At 34.7% G+C, this 16,575-nt stretch overlaps 3 protein-coding genes across 5 annotated transcripts in view; 2 read left to right on the top strand and 1 right to left on the bottom strand.

Moving 5' to 3' along the window:
* Positions 1-954: 954 nt before the first annotated feature.
* On the top strand, positions 955-1,311 carry LOC130048481 (uncharacterized; the record flags this gene model as incomplete). The annotated part of the gene is made up of 2 exons (XM_056145283.1): positions 955-996; positions 1,267-1,311. Coding segments are annotated over 2 exons (87 nt in total), but the record flags the coding sequence as incomplete, so codon positions are not given.
* Positions 1,312-5,187: 3,876 nt separating this feature from the next.
* Positions 5,188-16,157, bottom strand: LOC125671011 (zinc finger protein 37-like). 2 transcript variants are annotated; one of them, XM_048906494.2, is made up of 5 exons: positions 15,816-16,157; positions 15,283-15,408; positions 13,638-15,104; positions 11,441-11,524; positions 5,188-10,682 (listed from the first exon to the last, which is right to left on the bottom strand). In XM_048906494.2, exons 1-5 carry the CDS (start codon positions 15,829-15,831, stop codon positions 10,465-10,467), a joined length of 1,911 nt encoding a protein of 636 aa, XP_048762451.2. In that variant the 5' UTR covers positions 15,832-16,157; the 3' UTR covers positions 5,188-10,464. The 2 variants fall into 2 exon arrangements, with proteins under 2 accessions (XP_048762451.2, XP_055996321.1); XM_056140346.1 differs by lacking the exon at positions 15,816-16,157 and adding an exon at positions 15,533-15,774.
* The window catches only part of LOC125671020 (TOX high mobility group box family member 4-B-like), a 45,980-nt gene continuing 45,521 nt past the window's right edge, over positions 16,117-16,575 (top strand). Inside the window, exon 1 of one of the 2 annotated variants that reach the window (XM_048906505.2) lies at positions 16,117-16,231. The gene's annotated coding sequence lies outside the window, so the exon portion shown is untranslated. The remainder of the gene's footprint in view (positions 16,232-16,575) is intronic. The other variant, XM_048906527.2, reaches the window with a different exon arrangement.

Here is a 16,575-nt window from a genome sequence, read left to right as displayed (position 1 = left end):
ACTCCTAGTGATAGTACATCTACACCTAGTGATACTACATCTACTCCTAGTGATAGTACATCTACTCCTAGTGATACTACATCTACTCCTAGTGACACTACATCTACTCCTAGTGACACTACATCTACACCTAGTGATACTACATCTACTCCTAGTGATAGTACATCTACTCCTAGTGATACTACATCTACTCCTAGTGATAGTACATCTACTCCTAGTGATAGTACATCTACTCCTAGTGATAGTACATCTACTCCTAGTGACACTACATCTACACCTAGTGATACTACATCTACTCCTAGTGATAGTACATCTACTCCTTGTGATAGTACATCTACTCCTAGTGATACTACATCTACACTTAGTGATAGTACATCTACTCCTAGTGATACTACATCTACACCTAGTGATAGTACATCTACTCCTAGTGACACTACATCTACTCCTAGCGATACTACATCTACACCTAGTGATAGTACATCTACTCCTAGTGACACTACATCTACTCCTAGCGATAGTACATCTACTCCTAGTGATACTACATCTACTCCTAGTGACTCTACATCTACTCCTAGTGATACTACATCTACTCCTAGTGATAGTACATCTACACCTAGTGACATTACATCTACTCCTAGTGACACTACATCTACTCCTAGTGATAGTACATCTACTCCTAGTGATACTAAATCTACTCCTAGTGACAATACATCTACTCCTAGTGACACTACATCTACTCCTAGTGACACTACATCTACACCTAGTGATAGTACATCTACTCCTAGTGACACTACATCTACTCCTAGCGACACTACATCTACTCCTAGTGATAGTACATCTACTCCTAGTGACACTACATCTACTCCTAGTGACACTACATCTACTCCTAGTGATAGTACATCTACTCCTAGTGATAGTACATCTACTCCTAGTGACACTACATCTACTCCTAGTGATACTACATCTACTCCTAGTGATACTACATCTACTCCTAGTGATAGTACATCTACTCCTAGTGACACTACATCTACTCCTAGTGATAGTACATCTACTCCTAGTGATAGTACATCTACTCCTAGTGATAGTACATCTACTCCTAGTGATACTACATCTACTCCTAGTGACACTACATCTACTCCTAGTGATAGTACATCTACTCCTAGTGACACTACATCTACACCTAGTGATACTACATCTACTCCTAGTGATACTACATCTACTCCTAGTGATACTACATCTACTCCTAGTGATACTACATCTACTCCTAGTGATACTACATCTACTCCTAGTGATACTACATCTACTCCTAGTGATACTACATCTACTCCTAGTGATACTACATCTACTCCTAGTGACACTACATCTACTCCTAGTGACACTACATCTACTCCTAGTGATAGTACATCTACTCCTAGTGATACTACATCTACTCCTAGTGATACTACATCTACTCCTAGTGATACTACATCTACTCCTAGTGATACTACATCTACTCCTAGTGATACTACATCTACTCCTAGTGATACTACATCTACTCCTAGTGACACTACATCTACTCCTAGTGATACTACATCTACTCCTAGTGATACTACATCTACTCCTAGTGATAGTACATCTACTCGTAGTGACACTACATCTACTCGTAGTGATAGTACATCTACTCCTAGTGATAGTACATCTACTCCTAGTGATAGTACATCTACTCCTAGTGACACTACATCTACTCCTAGTGATAGTACATCTACTCCTAGTGATACTACATCTACTCCTAGTGATACTACATCTACACCTAGTGACAGTACATCTACTCCTAGTGATAGTACATCTACTCCTAGTGATAGTACATCTACTCCTAGTGATAGTACATCTACTCCTAGTGATAGTACATCTACTCCTAGTGACACTACATCTACACCTAGTGATAGTACATCTACTCCTAGTGACTCTACATCTACTCCTAGTGATACTACATCTACTCCTAGTGATACTACATCTACTCCTAGTGATACTACATCTACTCCTAGTGATAGTACATCTACTCCTAGTGATAGTACATCTACTCCTAGTGATACTAAATCTACTCCTAGTGATACTACATCTACTCCTAGTGATAGTACATCTACTCCTAGTGATACTACATCTACTCCTAGTGACACTACATCTACTCCTAGTGATAGTACATCTACTCCTAGTGATACTACATCTACTCCTAGTGACACTACATCTACTCCTAGTGATAGTACATCTACTCCTAGTGATAGTACATCTACTCCTAGTGATAGTACATCTACTCCTAGTGATACTACATCTACTCCTAGTGATAGTACATCTACTCGTAGTGACACTACATCTACACCTAGTGATAGTACATCTACTCCTAGTGATACTACATCTACTCCTAGTGATACTACATCTACTCCTAGTGATAGTACATCTACTCCTAGTGATAGTACATCTACTCCTAGTGATAGTACATCTACTCCTAGTGATAGTACATCTACTCCTAGTGACACTACATCTACACCTAGTGATAGTACATCTACTCCTAGTGATACTACATCTACTCCTAGTGATACTACATCTACTCCTAGTGATAGTACATCTACTCCTAGTGACAGTGTATCTACACCTAGTGATACTACATTTACTCCTAGTGATACTACATCTACTCCTAGTGATAGTACATCTACTCCTAGTGATACTACATCTACTCCTAGTGATAGTACATCTACTCCTAGTGACTCTACATCTACTCCTAGTGATAGTACATCTACTCCTAGTGACAGTACATCTACTCCTAGTGATAGTACATCTACTCCTAGTGATAGTACATCTACTCCTAGTGATAGTACATCTACTCCTAGTGACAGTGTATCTACACCTAGTGACATTACATCTACTCCTAGTGATAGTACATCTACTCCTAGTAGGGCATTCCTTCTACTAACTCCTACTGTGTTTATCCGACCGAGGGTATTCAATTTATTCTTATCAAGATACTTAAATCTGTTTCTTCTAGAATATTCAACCTATCAAAATATTCAATCTACATCTACTATGGCAGTCAATATAATCTACCTATAATATTCAATCTGTAGTCTGCCTATAATATTCAATCTATAGTCTGCCTATAATATTCAATCTAAAGTCTACCTATAATATTCAATCTATAGTCTATTATACATTTATTGCATGATAGTGAGGGAGATATGAAGATTTATTCACCCAAGAAAAATCATATTCCCCGAGGGCAACGCCCGAGGGGAATATGATTTTTCTTGGGTGAATAAATCTTCATATCTCCCGAACATTCATGCAATAAATTGTTTATTATACCGAAACAAAGCAAGACTACAAAATTGTATTTGAGATTGGAGTTTACTTATCTATACATCATACATGTATGTAGCTGAGATCGCCCCAACAGTAACATCGCGCCGTCAACGTATATATAGAAGGTACAAACAGCGAAATACAGTGATATGATAGCCAGTTTTTGTATTTCCATTCTCCTTGAATGCTGATTTACTTGCATGTTTTTATATCAACCAAAATCAGTCGATTTTAAAACTGTATATCAGAGACCCGCATATTTTGTGCCTTACGAACTATGAAAGTAGAATGACTCGGACTTATTGTGACGTCACAATACACTTCGTCTACTTTGACGTTAAATTTATGGAAAATGCACGAAGCTGCCCATATGATAAGGAGATATGATGTTTGAGAGGGAGATATGAAGTTTTGTGTTCCCTGGCACGTGACTGTCTAGATCAATCAGATTACGCATTGCATAGAATTCTCATACTGAGGTATAATAACATACTCAATCTATAGTCTGCCTATAATATTCAATCTATAGTCTTTCATAATCTCTAGTCTGCTTATAATATTCAATCTATAGTCTATCATACTCAATCTATAGTCTGCCTATAATATTCAATCTATAGTCTACCTATAATAATCAATCTATAGTCTCCCTGTAATATCCAATCTATAGTCTGCCTATAAGGCCAAGTAAAATTAATTAGTAGATTATCATTCAAACTTCACAAAAAAATGGGGCGGGTAGGAGGATTTTATTTTTTATTTTTTGCCATGGTATTCTTGACCTCGAAAATGCCTTCTCTCATTGAGAAAAGGCTTTATAAATCATAATTACATGTGTATTTGGGTTTCTAAAAGGCAAAGTGAAACAAAGTACGTTTACGATACCGGACTGGACATAAAAATATCCGGAAATTGTAATTTTGAAAAATAAAAAAAATCGGGGTGGGGCGATTTTCGAGGAGCGGGCGGGAATGATAATCTACTAATTAATTTTACTTGGCCTAATATTCAATCTATAGTCTACCTATAATATTCAATCTATAGTCTACCTATAATATTCAATCTATAGTCTGCCCATAATATTCAATCTATAGTCTACCTATAATATTCAATCTATAGTTTGCCTATAGTATTCAATCTATAGTCTACCTATAATATTCAATCTATAGTCCACCTATAATATTCAATCTATAGTCTGCCTATAATATTCAATCTATAGTCTGCCTATAATATTCAATCTATAGTCTACCTATAATATTCAATCTATAGTCTGCCTATAATATTCAATCTATAGTCTATCATACTCAATCTATAGTCTGCCTATAATATTCAATCTGTAGTCTGCCTATAATATTCAATCTATAGTCTACCTATAATATTCAATCTGTAGTCTGCCTATAATATTCAATCTATAGTCTGCCTATAATATTCAATCTATAGTCCACCTATAATATTCAATCTATAATATCCCTATAATATTCAATCTATAGTCCATCTATAATATTCAATCTATAATCTGCCTATAATATTCAATCTATAGTCTGCCTAAAATATTCAATCTATAGTCTGCCTATAATATTCAATCTAAAGTCCGCCTATAATATTCAATCTATACTCCACCTATAATATTCAATCTATAATATCCCTATAATATTCAATCAATCTATAGTCTGCCCATAATATTCAATCTATAGTCCACCTATAATATTCAATCTATAATCTGCCTATAATATTCAATCTATAATCTACCTTTAATATTCAATCTATAGTCCACCTATAATATTCAATCTATTCCCATCAGGGTAATTAATCTATTCCAAGTTTCCAAACCCACAAACACAAAAGAATAAAAATGTCTTAAATGAATAATCTTATTGTATTTGGTAATTTATTAAATACATGTGTTTTATGATAGAATAGTAAACATATTGTAAGACAATGTAAAACTATTTTTAACACACAACATTTCCTGTGCACTCTCTGACGATTGTCGTACATGATCATGACTGGAATTGCAAAGCTGAGAATGGGCAGAAAAGCATCTGCAGAGCACTAAAAATATTGGACAACATTCAAAAAATAATTTACATTTTAAAAAAAAAAAACACCAGGACATGAATTGCAGTGCTTTACACCAGCATACTTCACAACGAGCATTAGCGCTTCTTGATCTTGGTCTTCATATACCCTCATGTATTTTTTAAAAAATGAAATTTATATTTTATTTCCATTTCTGTTGGAATATTTCCAACCATTAAAATAGTTGTACTATAATTAAAAGATTCATATGCACATTGTTCTCATTCATGAGGAAATGGCTATCATTTCAATTGGTAAAAAACATTGGAACTGTAAATATAACATAATACACAGAGGGTCCGCTAAATCATAAACAATTCTTATATATCACTGATATCATAATACTCATTTAAAATCAATGTTATTATAATACTTCCAAAATCAATATGTTACAATCATATAACAAGTAAAGATATCGAACAGTGATCAATCTCATAACTCCTATAAGGAATACAAAATAGAGAGTTGGGCAAACACGGACCCCTGGGTATATCAGAGGTGGGATACAACTTACCGTAAATAACGTACGTCCTATATAATACTACGTACACTTAAAACTTTATATGAAATTTAATACATATACCGTAAAATCATTAATTTTCATGGTGGCTTGATTTGTTTTTATGAATCCTAATTCAAATCCTCCATGACCATAGAAGGAAACAAGAGAAACCGGAATACTAAATATATGTAGAATAACAACGGTATAACCATAAAGGCAAGTCTTTAACTCTAACGCTAATTAACAAACTACGCTAATTAACTCACAGTTACTGTAAAGCATTCCGTGTGGTACCCCACTGCTATTTTTGACAGGTCCACTACACAGTGATAATTGACCATGGGATAACATGCATTCATGATATGTCTGAAGTAATGCTCCATATAACCCAAGAATACAACAAAACTTATCATGTTAAAATCAAAATAGCCTAGTGATTAATCAAAGATTATCATGTTAATTAAAGTAAACATAAAAATAGCCTATTGATAAATCAAAGATTATCATGACTAATCATAAACCAATTAGGCTTATCATTTTTAAATTAAATAAAAATAAAAATAGCTATTGATAAAATACAGTTCACCATGTTAAAACAAAATTAAAAATCAACCTACTGATAAACCAGTATTACAATGTTAAAGGGGTACAAGATGTAAAAGTGATGGCAACCATTTTTTCCTTCAAAATCTCTCAATGGCACAGGAATATATATTAACGATTAATAAAAACATTTTTATTTTGTAGAAAAACAAGAGAAACCTAACAAAACTACATTAGATAACCACTTTTAGTGTAAAAAAATATATTACGAAGTATTGTTTTGCAAGACAATAATTATTTAATCACCAAAATCACATATTCATGTGCCTGTTTTGAGGTTAAAATTTAAATGTTTGAAATAATTAATTCATTAAATTCAATTTTTTGGTGACAAAATCACAGATAATGTTCCCTTAAAGTAAAATTAAGTAGAACTGCCCTAATGGGACTAATACACCCCCCTCCCCGTGCAGGGCACACTGGATGGTGGGAAATCTCAATCAAAATAGCAGGTGCACCATTTCAATATTCATATAAAATATACACAGTCTTAATCAAATCTATCCATTGATGTTAAAGATAATCTATGGACAAATTATGTCATCGGATGGACAGGGTGAATCCAGTATACCCCCTTAAACTTCAGGGGGTTGAAGCAAAATTAAAAATTAGCCTACCAATAAACCTGATCAATTAGGATTATCATGTTATAGGGGGAAAAAAGATTCATAGATAAGCTCTAAATTTAAATGCATTTATTCATGGATGCAATTAAGTATATCTGAAAACTTGCAATTGATCAAAAGAGACAGGAATTTCATCAAGTTATACTATCTGCATGATGGAGTAGTCAATGATTCAACCCAACAAAATCATTAGTGTCCACTGACTGGATTAAAAGACCCATACAGAGAGATAGAGATTTACTTGTTTATATGTTGAGGAGAGCAGCTTTGTAGATTTCAGGCTATCTTTAATTAAATAAAGCTATAAACCAAATTAAAACAATGTACATGTAAATATAATAATAAGCACAACAACATAAACATTGGTTGAACATTTTGTTTCACCAACTTTTCTAAAATTTATTTTTCTCCTTCAAATACTTTGAGTCCTACTGAAAGAGTCCTCAGTATTAGCCCAGGGTTGGAAACTCTATAAAATTATTTATTTGTGCATAAAATTTGACTTGAAATAAAATTTTCTGATCTTCCTTCACTGACATGGTAAAATATAAACAAGAGGCCCATGGGCCACATCGCTCACCTGAGAAAAGAGTGTTTATGTTTTAAACCCAACATGGCAGGTGTGACCAGAAAATCAATAGGGGGTCATACACGTTGTAAATATGTGCATTAAGTGTGTAATTATAACAATTGAATGCCCTTCAGTCAAAGATTTTTGGTGCCAAGATTAATGATATTCACCAAGTTGTTCAAAAGGAATCAACGGCGAGTTTTCTCCTTCTTAATTTGTAAATGAAGACAAAAATGAAATTATATCACTAGATTTATTTGGATGCAAAATTAACAAGAGCAGAAAAAATTGAAAATTTATCTACATTTTTTCCTATATATTCCCATGTAAAATTTCTTAAACACTCCTCCTTATATATTCCCATGTAAAAAAAAAAAAAAAAAATAAAAAAAAATATCGATCTTCTATGTGGCCCCAACCTTCGCCAGGGGACCATGAATTCCACAAATTTTAATCTGCACTACCTGATAATGCTTTTACATTAAAATGACTAATCATTACTATGTTCTTCTTGAGATGAAGATTTTTGAACATATATTTTTTTAAATATTTCAATGTCAAACTTTGAACCCCTATTGTGGCCCCTCCCTACCCCCCTGGGGGCATGACTTGAACAAACTTGAATTTACACTACCTGAAGATGCTTCCATATAAATATGATTAATCACAGCTTTGCTATTCTTGAGAAGAAGATTTTTAAAGATTTTCCCTATATATTTGTGTGTAAAACTTTGATCCCCCCTTGGGGCCCCATCTTATCCCCGGGGGCCATGATTTGAACAAACTTGAATCTGTACTATGTCAGAAAGTTTTCATGTAAAAATCAGCTTTTCTGGCTCAGTGGTTCTTGAGAAGAAGATTTTTCCTATATATTTGTATGTAAAACTTTGATCCCCTATTGTGGCCCCATCCAACCCCCGGAGCCCATGATTTGAACAAACTTGAATCTGCATTATGTCAGGAAGCTTTCATGTAAATCTCAGCTTTTCTGGCTTAATGGTTCTTGAGAAGAAGATCTTTAAAGATTTTTCCTATATATTTGTATGTAAAACTTTGATCCCCTATTGTGGCCCCATCCAACCCCAGGGGCCCATGATTTGAACAAACTTGAATCTGCATTATGTCAGGAAGCTTTCATGTAAATCTCAGCTTTTCTGGCTTAGTGGTTCTTGAGAAGAAGATTTTTAAAGTTTTTCCCTATATATTTGTGTGCAAAACTTTGATCCCCCCTTGGGGCCCCATCCTATCCCCGGGGGCCATGATTTGTACAAACTTGAATCTGCACTATGTCAGAAAGTTTTCATGTAAAAATCAGCTTTTCTGACTCAGTGGTTCTTGAGAAGAAGATCTTTAAAGATTTTTCCTATATATTTGTATGTAAAACTTTGATCCCCTATTGTGGCCCCATCCAAACCCAGGGGCCCATGATTTGAACAAACTTGAATCTGCATTGTGTCAGGAAGCTTTCATGTAAATCTCAGCTTTTCTGGCTTAGTGGTTCTTGAGAAGGAGATTTTTAAAGTTTTTCCCTATATATTTGTATGTAAAACTTTGATCCCCCCTTGTGGCCCCATCCTAAAAAAAAAGCTAAAAAACCTCAGACAACAAGGATCAAGAATCTAAAAAATAAGCAAAATAAATAAGTTGCATCAATAAATACACAGGTTCAAATACACACATCTGCCCTCCGCAATAAATTGCCTCTTGAATCGTCCCTGAACACTGGATTACACATTTCTTTTAAAAAGACAGTGAACTGTAACTTGCTAGATAAGATTGTGTTTCCCCCTAAATGCTTTCCTTAACTATCTATCTCAAAATAAAACAAGATGTCCATGTGAACACATGAACACATGTGAAACCTTATAACACTATTGTAGTCCTACCCTGGCTCCTGATCTGAATCTTACTTATGTTTCTTCTGAGACAGATGCCGACCATATATTCCTATGTAAAACAGTCACCTCACCCAAGTTCAAGGAGCACCCAAGAAGTTGTGAACACACTTGAATCTTCTCAACATAGATGCTTGCATTTAAACTTTAAAAGACTAAAATTTTAAAGAACTCTCCAATGTAAAGCTTTAAATCCTACTGTGGCCCCATCCAGGTCTTGGGGACCATGGTTTGAACACACTTGAGCCTTCGTGAGAGAAGGGGGCTAAATCCCCTGTGAGATTTGAACTCATGATCTGCAGATCAACAGGCAGACATCAACCACTGAGGTAACCATTGATATTTATTCTTTTGTTTGAAAGGAAGTCTGCCATTATTATGAAGTATTCATTCATCTTTAAAACACCCATTTCATTTTCACTATGTCTTAATTATCTCTCCTTGAAAGGGTACACTGTCCTAAACTTGAGTGTCCTTTTCTTAGAATGCTTTTGAGTTTTGGTAGAAATTGGTCAACTGGTTCTTGTTGACACCAGGATGACAGGCTCTTGACAAAATGTTGATCAGAGAAGTTCACATAGAATGATACTGACTGTGACTTCCAAAATCAGTCAATTTTAGGGGTGGGTGGGTGAGATGTTTCACTGTATATTTAATTAAGCACTTAAGCTACATGTATAACTAATTGATTGTAAAAAGAAATCTCTCGTAAAAACAAATCTGAAACAAGTTATAATGGTCACTGAGTTCAGTCACACACAAAAACAACTCAGTTAATACATTGGTATATTGCTAATTGTGCCACTAATTCATCACAAATAACCCAAGAAGGTTGTCAGTTTACAAGTTCTTCTTTGATTAAGTATTTGTATTAGTAGAAAAGCAACCATCTTGACTTGTTTCCATGGTAACACCACTTGGATTGGTTGCTGCTGCTTGGGGAGTTTTAGGAGACTGTTCTCCCTCCTTCTCTAGTTCGGGCCTTTGGCGGCCATGATGTCGTTTTAAGTGAATTTTCAGAGTACTGTTCTGTGCTGTTGCATATTCACAAAATGTGCATTTGAAGGGTTTCTCCCCTAAAAATAAGCATGTGTTACAGATTATCATTGAATACTGTTTTATAAACATGGCAAATTCCTACATGCAATCTAAATAGTATGCTATAATTAATTAAAAATGTGTATACCTTCATAAACAATGACATTAAATTTTTAATGTTTTGCTCTGAGTGATAAACACAATCATTTTAAACCAGTATTTATTTAAAATTGCAGGTTTAATTAGCTTCATTTTCACCCTCGACAATGAATACATATTTGTTGCAAACTAGTTCAATCCAGTTTTAAAGTACTGTACCACCTGTTCACGTAACTATTACCAAATATGGAGCGTTGTCAAAGTCAAAGAGAGGCTGTTCTGTTTAAAGTAACGAATGGGTCTATGATATGATATCTTAATATCTAATTTATAGTTTTTAAGCTGTTAATTGTTACCTAGCTGTGTAAATCTTTATATGAATCATGTGACAGTATAAAATAATTGTTACCTGTGTAAATCCTTATATGAATCATGTGACAGTATAAAATAATTGTTACCTGTGTAAATCCTTATATGAATCATGTGACAGTATAAAATAATTGTTACCTGTGTAAATCCTTATATGAATCATGTGACAGTATAAAATAATTGTTACCTGTGTAAATCCTTATATGAATCATGTGACAGTATAAAATAATTGTTACCTGTGTAAATCTTTATATGAATCATGTGACAGTATAAAATAATTACCCGTGTGAATCCTTATATGAATCATGTGACAGTATAAAATAATTACCCGTGTGGATCCTTATATGAACCTTGAGGTGGCTTCTCTCCACTGTAGAGTAATCACACTGCTGACATTTGAAAGGTTTGATGCCTAAAACAGGAGACTCTTGTATTTACAAAACATGCACCTACACAAAAAATCAAAATGGGAATTAAGGTATTCCATGTATAATGAAAGGATAATGAACAATTCTGAACGACTTAGATCAACATAAAAGTTTATTGTTAAATAATGATGAAAGTGAAGCAGATGAAATTCACATGACTGGTAAATGATTAGAAGCTGATCTTTTTGCACTTAACTCTTTTTGGAAGAGTTGTCTGTCCTTTGTAAATTAAAGAAAAATCTAATTTTCTAAAAATGTGTGTGGTCAATGATTAATTTTATTTCATATTTTCATAAAAAGAAAGTGTATGTAACTTTCTACCAAGAGATTAGTATGAAAATATAATTTGTTTTTAAAATATTGTAATAAAACATGCTTTTCCCATATACTTCAATGTTAAATTCTAGGTGAAATAAATCAAGCATGAAACAAAATTTTGAAAATTCCTATGGTGGATTATTTTTATTTGATGAACCCTTCAAAATGATACCATGATTACAAATATTCCACCATCCATTTATTAGATATGAGATATGGTCATTATACATTGAATACCTTAAATCAAAACTGAATATCCAGTACAGTAAAACCTACTTATAAGGAATTTCTGGGAACATCTTACATTCGTTTATAATTAACTAAAAGGTAATTCTTCATATCCAGAAGGAAGTTATACCGAATAGCCAAATTTTTAAAATTATACTTGATTCAACAATGTTATATTTTGCATCGTAAACTTAAAATATCTGATATTTGGAAATAATTGTTACCTGTGTAAATCTTTATATGAATCATGTGACAGTATAAAATAATTACCCGTGTGAATCCTTATATGAATCATGTGACAGTATAAAATAATTACCCGTGTGGATCCTTATATGAACATTTCTTGTTACATAACCATTTAAACATGTGATAAGATTTCACTATTTTGACTGAGGTCAGAACACGTCAATTCCACCTGTGTGAAATTGATAAGTGGGGATAATTACACAGCTTAGATAAGGCAAATCCCAAGAAAAATCACAGTGTCATACAGAAAATGTACCTCAGCGCACTTCTAAGTATGTGATGTCACAATGAAAAAGTACATCATGACTCACAGGTCTATAATTGTATCACAGGCAAAATGTCACATTTTGTCGTTATTTACTACTGTTATCAAGTGTTAAGCTGTATATGAGTAAATCTACTTGTCAAATTCATGTAAAATTATTATTTATTTTTTTTCTTTGATATTGTATATATCTCCATTTTTTTAAAAATATATATATAGTATGTGCTGCAGTAATTTTGATATTATTTTGTTACCTTGAAATTGCCCCTAATGCACATCGGCATTTAGAATATAAGAAAATTATTTATGTGTAAACAATGACTAATTATAGGTGCAAGTTGAAGAGGGGAATCGTTTGCCGATATTTTGTGTGAATAAAGGAGAGGAAACGTACATCTCTGCAAACCTTGCTAAGGGAATTAGGTATTATTTTGGTGCTATATTATAAAGGATCATTATTTGCAAAACATTCCCTCAAATCTAAGAATGTTCTTTATTTCTACAGGTAATGTTAAAGATGCTAGGATTTCTGTCATTATGACATCCCCAGCATTTTGCAAGTAAACCTGACTATGCTTTACATTCTAATGCTATGGCAGCTTCTACAAGTGTCAAAGTCATTTATTGTAGGAAGTTTGTAATATATAAATATTGGGTCACCTGACTGATACCATCATGTGACAATAAAGGGGTGGGGGTGGGGTGGTGGGGTGGGGGTGTCGTCTATATTTATAGTAATAACATTCATAACTTCATCTAACTATTGAACATTTACAAAGCTACATGAATTTTGGCAACATAACAGATTTGTGAAGTGACATTTTTACTAATTTTACATAATTTGGGTAACCTTGACATTGATGTCTAATGGGAATTCCTGCTAACCTTCCATCCATGCTCTCTTACAAAGGTTAAAAAGGAAGTGAAATGGCAAGTGATTTTAAAAGTATTTCTCATTTACAATACTTCCTTTATAACCAATTTCCTTATAAATGAGTTATACTGTAACTACAAAGTGAAGTGGACAGTTTTCTTTTTACCTGTGTGTTTACTCATGTGTTTCTTCAGGTGAATTCTCTGATTGAAAGCATTGTCACACTGCTCACATTTGTAGGGCTTTGTAGTTGGGTACCGTCTCTTTCGTCCCAGTTTTCCGTCGCCATCTTCAAGGTACTGCGGATCTTTATCACTTATTTCCCCACACTCTGAAGAGCCAGGAACCAGATTAAATTGTCTAGTAGCCCGGGAAATAAGGGATGGAAGGTCTATGCCATAAATGTGAGATTCTGATGTCACGGAGGTAGCAGCGCTGCTTGAGTTTAAAGAGAAATAACCACTGACAGATGAAGATATGGAAGAGTTCTGGTCCTTGAGTGTCACTGAATCACTGGAATGTAGAGACCCTTCATCGAGGATTGATTTGGTGTCATGTTGGATTGCTTTGTCTGTGTCCAGAGCCTGTGCTGGAATGGTGTAAGAAATGGGAATAGAGAAGACTGCTCTTGGCTTTATGAGGAAACTGCCTCTGTTTGGTTTCTGTGAATTTGCTTTGGATGTCGAATCCCTTGTCATGCCTGTCACATGAATTCCCATGCTGTCTCTGGAGCTGTCGTTTAAATTTGTTGTCCTTGTCGTATCTGTGTAAGTTTTATTTTCAGAGTGTGTTGTTGAGACAACTCCACTTTCCGGCTTCAAGTCAATGTAGATTGTGCCTTGACTTCTGTTAGTGGGCCTTCGTGGAAAAGTGTCCCTCGCGTTTAGCATCCGCCTCCTGTTCAATCTTGTTCTCCAATATGATGACATGTGCTTAGTCTCCATATGTCTCTTCCGTTTTTTAGGAGCCACTGCATAGCAGCACTTTTTGAGGCTTTCGTGGGTTCCTGGGATGACTGTGACCCCGCATTTCTGACTGGAACAACAGGCATCTTCACCCTCTACAGCCTCCTCTGTTACGTCTTCTCTACTCTCCCCGAGTGCTTCTTCTGGAGAATTATCACCTGTGTTTCCAGGGTACGTGGTATCAGGATTCCGTACGACCGTGCCACTGCAAGCATCTGACTGGACCGGACTAATCTGGACACTTGTAAGATTTTCAGTACTGAACTGTTTTGGAGTATTTCTCGTTAATGATGGAGAATCTTTTGGTGAAGTGTTTGGAGAAACGGTTACCTTGGAAACTGTAGGATTATCAGCACCTGAACAAAGTCCATTAAGACAATATTCCGATATATCACTTGTGGATACTAAGCCAGAGAGGGAGGGGTTTTCCTGGGCCTTTTTACCATCTCTCTCTACATCATCCTGAGGTACTGCACTGGGCCGTGTTACAAGATTTACTGGAGTCTCATTATTCACATCCAAACTTTCATTTCTCTTACTGGATGCAAGGATTCCATTACTATATGGCCCGCTTTCCAGGAAGAGCTGCAGATTGTGAGATATTTTTGCATGCTTGAGAAGTCCTACTGCTGTCATGAATCCTTTAGAACAGGCAGAACAAAGCAGACCTGTCATAAGATAAATATCAGTAATCCAAACATCATACTTAGCACTACAGGGATGAAGATTTATAATGTGAAAGGTGGGATGAAAATTTACCAGTAATTTATATCTATTTACAGTTCACACACGATTTTGATTCTGTACTGGAGAAAAAAATAGTCCACAGAATTTTAAGCTTTTTACCTGGTTCTTTGTCCTCAATTGATATGACATCACAATCTTTCTTTTTGTGCTCAATAAATGTTACTATGTTCTTCAGTGGGAATTCTGATAAACATTTTCCACATGTTAAGTAGTCATTTGAATCATCTAAAAAAAAAAATTAAGTTCAAAGAAACATTCACTGATTATGTACAACAATAACCTCCATTAATATCTAAGTAAACTGACCAATCCTTAACAATAGGGAAAAAACAACTTAATAGCAAATTACACAATATTATGAATATAGACCAATCCTTCAGGATTCCTCTGAGTATCAGCTAGTCCATATCAAGCAGCTTTGTTAAGTCTCTTCAAAAAACATTTTGTTAATAATAATTTTATTGATATTCTTTATCACAAAATTGTCTACCGAGTTTCGCTTAAAAAATAAGACGTAAATTTTATACTGAATGTCAACAAGAAACTGTTAAACTAAATGCATGGCAACAGCAACGATACATCGGATTTTTAAAATCGCTGATTTCAACATCCCAGGAAATCATTATAATTACCCGTGATTTCGCCCATGTCTTTACTGTGTCGTCTGCCTGTTTCTCATAGCTAGATAAGGTGGTCTGTTTCACGTAACACTCCGAGTCAGGAACTTGGCACACGGCACATTCCTCCTCCACTCCTCAATAACCAGTGTGCAAAACCTCCCAGAAAGATTTTGAAATCCCTTGTTTGCGTCAACTCTTTTAACAGGATTTCCCGTTATTTTTACCTTCACAAATTAACTCTCTCACCTTAGTTGAACTGTAGGTCTAAATGAAATACATATCCTATCATAACATGAAACTAGAAATCGAAACCGGAAGTAGTTCGAGCGAGTTTCTCGGGCAAGATTTCAAAACGCGTGCACAGCTGCCCACATCAAAAGCCTGCGAGTAGACCGGTAGATATATACAAATGGGAAGATCATGAACAAGTATATAATTTTTATGACCAGATTTGAATTGTTAATTGATCTTAACCCGAGTTTTTCATTTGTTTTAATCCGTTGCCAAATGATTAGCGGTGCACCTGCCGTTCGAATTTCCCCTGTCAAAGTTCATAGATAACAATGATAAATTTCTGTCCCTGATAGGCTAGGCTGAATTTCATATTTAACATTATTTTGAAGAGCAAAGAGTTTATAACTTGATATATTTTTTATCACGTAGTCCAAATTAGAAAGTGAGAATTTAATTAGAGGTGCCGCACTGCTATATGCCTTTTAATGTAGTCGTTTAAAGGGTTAAGAATTGGTATGCTGTTTAGTCGTGCACTCGA

The sequence above is a fragment of the Ostrea edulis genome, chromosome 1, assembly GCF_947568905.1.
Source record: "Ostrea edulis chromosome 1, xbOstEdul1.1, whole genome shotgun sequence".
NCBI lineage: Eukaryota > Metazoa > Mollusca > Bivalvia > Ostreida > Ostreidae > Ostrea > Ostrea edulis.
The sequence above is the reverse complement of the archived record's forward strand: the minus strand, read 5'-3'. Positions and strand labels throughout refer to the sequence as shown.

What these genes read in the sequence shown, in the direction of transcription:
- LOC125671011 (XM_048906494.2), bottom strand. An exon ending in AATTGAGGACAAAGAACCAG is followed by an intron (nt 15,105 to 15,282) that starts GTAAAAAGCTTA and finishes ATCTTATGACAG; the next exon opens with GTCTGCTTTGTTCTGCCTGT. An exon ending in TCATATAAGGATCCACACGG is followed by an intron (nt 10,683 to 11,440) that starts GTAATTATTTTA and finishes GCTTATTTTTAG; the next exon opens with GGGAGAAACCCTTCAAATGC.